The sequence below is a fragment of the Myotis davidii genome, unplaced genomic scaffold (assembly GCF_000327345.1).
Source record: "Myotis davidii unplaced genomic scaffold, ASM32734v1 scaffold736, whole genome shotgun sequence".
In the NCBI taxonomy this organism is placed as follows: domain Eukaryota; kingdom Metazoa; phylum Chordata; class Mammalia; order Chiroptera; family Vespertilionidae; genus Myotis; species Myotis davidii.
Genome location: NW_006287431.1, coordinates 400710 through 404663, shown reverse-complemented (window position 1 = coordinate 404663; position 3954 = coordinate 400710). Strand labels below are relative to the sequence as shown.

Genomic DNA, 3954 nt, shown 5'->3' with positions numbered 1-3954 from the left:
TATGACACGCACTGACCACCAGGGGGCAGACGCTCAGTGCAGGAGCTGCCCCCTGGTGGTCAGTGTGCTCCCACAGGGGGAGCGCCGCTCAGCCAGAAGCCGGGCTCATGGCAGCACTAAGGAGCCCAGCAGGAAGGTGGTAAGGAGCGAGGGGTCCCGAACTGCAAGAGCCCCGGACTGTGAGAGGGCCTAAACTGGCAGGCGGACATCCCCCAGGGGTCCCAGACTGTGAGAGGGCGCAGGCCAGGCTGAGGGACCCTTCCAGTGCACGATGTTCGTGCACCAGGCCTCTAGTAAAAAAATATTTAGAAAAAAAAATGTGTAGAGCTGTGAAGAGTGGGGAGATGGGATTGTCAGGAAACTGTTCTGGGGAAAGGGCTGGGCATTGGAGTCCACAGATGCCTCTCTTCCATGCCCCAATTTGGGGGACATCTGTCTACAGAGTTCAGGGCCCAGGGCCCTAGCATTTACAGGGTATGGATGTCCTGAGAGGAACCACATCAGGCAGGAGAAGGGGAGGGAAAAGAATGAAGTTTCCATGCCCGGCCAGTGGGCTCAGTGGTTAAACGTTGACCTATGAACCAGGAGGTTTGAATCCCGGTCAGGGCACATGCCTGGGTTTCGGGCTCAATCCCCAGGTAGGGGGTGTGCAGGAGGCAGCTGATTGATGATTCTCTCCCATCATTGATGTTTTTATCTCTCTCTCCCTCTCCCTTCCTCTCTGAAGTCAATAAAATATATATATATATTTTAAAAGAATGAAGTTCCCATGGGTGGAGGTGGGAAAGGGGACAGTCAAGAGGCAAAGTTCTGGGGAGCCAAGACCAGGAATTTTGGATCTGGTTGTCAGTGGAAGTCAGCACCTCACCCCCTGCTCAAGTAAAACTCCTCCTGACATGGTTCTTTTCTCTGCAGGCTCAGGTTCCCTCTAGTCAGTCACCTTACACGTGGCCTTTCAAATTCTGCCTGCTAGTGTCTGCCCAAGTCCTACCCCCCACTGTCCTCTCCATCTGCCCTCAGCACAGCTGACATCACGCTCTCCCCAGCCTGTGCCATGAAGCCTTCTCCCTGCTCTCCTCCCCTCCACCTGCCACCACTGCTTTCCCTCAGAACTGGCAGAGGGGGCAGGTCAAAGAAAGGGAATGGGCAACTGAGGGGAGAAGCTGTTCAGACTCTGACGTTGCTTCCTTTACTGAAAGAACAGAATCAGGAGACAACTTCCAGAAGCTTTCACCCCATTCGTCACCCCCCGCCCCCCTCCTGTGGTGACTTACTCCACTCTCCACCTGTTCCGAGGAATGAACTGTCCCACTCCTGGCTCCAGCCAATTCCTCCAGCAACTCTCCCCCTCCCCCTCTTCTACACTATTCCTACCAGCATATAACATGCCAGTGTTTCCTACATATGAAAAGTTGTCTTGACATCACTCCACCTGGAGCTCCTGCCCACTTATCTCTTCATCTTAATGCAAAATGCACTGGGTTGTCTCTCTGCATTATTTCCACTTCTGCAATCACACTTGTGATACTGCATCCCAGAGCCCTGAACTGTTCCTCTCAAGGTCCCAGGGAGTGACCTCTGAGTAGCCAAGTCCAATGGTCAAGTTCCAGCTTCCTAGGATGGTTCCTCCCCATCCTCCTGACCTCTTAAAGACACACTAACACAGAGTTCAGACCTTAGACCCCTTTATCCACACGCTCTACTCACCCCTTTGGGAAGCTCATCCAGATTTAGGAGTTTAAAGATCATAAATGTGCTAACAACTCCCAAGTGTGTCTCTCCAGCCCAGCACTCTCCCCTCCCTCCTAGACTTATATATCCAACTGCCCTTGCACATCTCCCCCTTGGTGTTCAAGAGACGTTTCTCCTTTAACAAATCCGAACTGTTCTGGTCTTCCTCCAAATAAGCCCCAGCCCCAGTGTTCCCCATGTGTAAGACTACCATCTTCCTTGACCCCTCCCTTTCCACCACACCCCTTATCCAGCGTGAAGGCTCCTCCTCCAAAATAAACCCAGAATCCAAACCCTTCTCTTCACCTCCAATAACATCATTGTGGCCCCAAGCATCACCATCTCTTTCCTGGATAATCACAGTAGCCTTTTTGTGGCCTCCCTACTCCTCACCCTGCTCCCCTACAGTCTCCTGCTAATATGCTAGTTGAACACAGTCAATTCTCCACTCACAACCCTCCCAGATTAAAATCAAAAGTCTCACCATGGCCCATAAAGTCCTCTAAAAACGTCCCTCCCTCTCACCTCTCTGGCCTCATCTCTTCATTCCTCTTCACTGACTATTTTGTCCACACTGGCTTCCTGTTTCTCCCTCCAACAAGCCAGGCCCTTTCCCAGCTTGGGGTGTCTGCACTGGAATGCTCTTCCAGATGGCCCCACAGCTTACCTCCTCACCTCCTTCGGGTCTTTCCTCCCTCCCTGGCTCACCCTATTTAAAAATTCAGCTTCTTCCCTGGCATCTGTGGCACATACTGCCTCCTAACTTACTATATACTTTACTTTTTTTTTTTTTTGCTTAAATATGTCTCTCTCCACTAGAATGTAAGCACCCTATCTGTTTTGTTCACTCAGTAACCCAAGCACCTAGAATACTATATGGAAATAAAAGGCCCTTAAATAATAGTTGCTGCATGAATAAACCACATCCGTCTCATCCATGTTACCTAAGACATCCCTTACTAAGCTACCCGCTCCACCCCTCCACCTTAACTCCGCCTCCAGCCCAAACAACAAAAACAATAACTAGCACTTACATAGTGCTTACTATGTGCCACTTAGCTATGTGCTAAGTGTTTTCAAATGCTGACTCATTTAATCTCCATAATAACCCTATGAGCAAGAACTGGAATTATTCCCAATTTAGAGATGAGAAAACCGAGGCACAAAAAGATCAAAAACCAATAAACAACAGCTCTGAGACAATGAATCTCCACAGCCCACTAAGAGCGGCTGAAAAGCCCCAACACAAAGCCCCGCCCCACGACCTTAACCCCGCCTCTTGGTAGCCCGTCGCGCTAGGGCCCCAGGACAGATTCCTAACCCCGCCCCCTCACAAAGGCCCCGCCCCGGAGAGGCCCCGCCCCCGCGCAAAGGCCCCGCCCACCTTCCTGCAGGCTCAGGCTCCTGGCTGCCGGCGAGTCCTCGCGCAGCTCGCGAATGTAGATTCCTTCCTTCCCGCCGCCCGCTACGTTGATGCCGCTGACTCCCGTCTGCGCCTCCGTCTCCACGATGATTTCCACCAACTCCGCCCGCCTCAGTTCCTGCGGAGGGCAGTGCGGGGTCGCCACGGGACGCCAGATCGCGCCCAGAGCCCGCCATCGCGCTTAACAGCGTCTCTTAAACCATTCCTTAGGGCACAGGTCCCTCTGCGAGGCTCAGGCTGGTCGTGCGGGCCCACCCACGCTGGCATCTCCCCTTTAAGGAAACCCGGGGGTCGCTCGTTCAGTGGGGCTCTCGGAAAGGTTCAAGGGCTCCGCTGGCTCGCTGCTCTCCCAGATCCCCCCGGGCGGGGCGGGGCGGGGCGAGGGGCGGTGTCGGGGAGGCCAGAGTCCCGACAGAGGAGGGCCTGATGGAGAGGCAGGGGCTCTGCTCTCAGTGGGGCGGGGCGGGTTGGGGAGGGTGGGGCTCCGTTAGAGAGGCCGGGGTGGAGGGGCCAGTACAGGAGAGGGGTGTGGCTACGTGTCTGGTGGTAGGTGGGGACCCACAGTCTCAGGGGCTATGGGGCGGGGCTTTAATAACAGCCCAACAGGGTTGGGGGTGAGGAGGGGCTCCCAAATAATGGGCTGGACCCTTAAGTCGTATGGCATGGGGGGCGTGCGTGGGGCTGACCTCCTTGGAAACATGCATGTGCGTGAGACTGTGCCCTATTGTGGACTCTCTGACCCCAAGACCCGCAGAACGCCCATGGGAGAGGGAATCCAGTGAAAGGGGGGTGCGTGGGTA

General features: G+C 54.3%; 1 protein-coding gene across 3 annotated transcripts in view; it reads right to left on the bottom strand.

The window, feature by feature from the left end:
• Window positions 1-3954, bottom strand: part of PRX (periaxin) — a 15137-nt gene that overhangs the window by 5624 nt on the left and 5559 nt on the right. For all 3 annotated transcript variants that reach the window (XM_015560946.1, XM_015560947.1, XM_015560948.1), the window contains exon 5: window positions 3116-3272. In XM_015560946.1, coding sequence (XP_015416432.1) covers window positions 3116-3272 — 157 coding nt within the window. The remainder of the gene's footprint in view (window positions 1-3115; window positions 3273-3954) is intronic.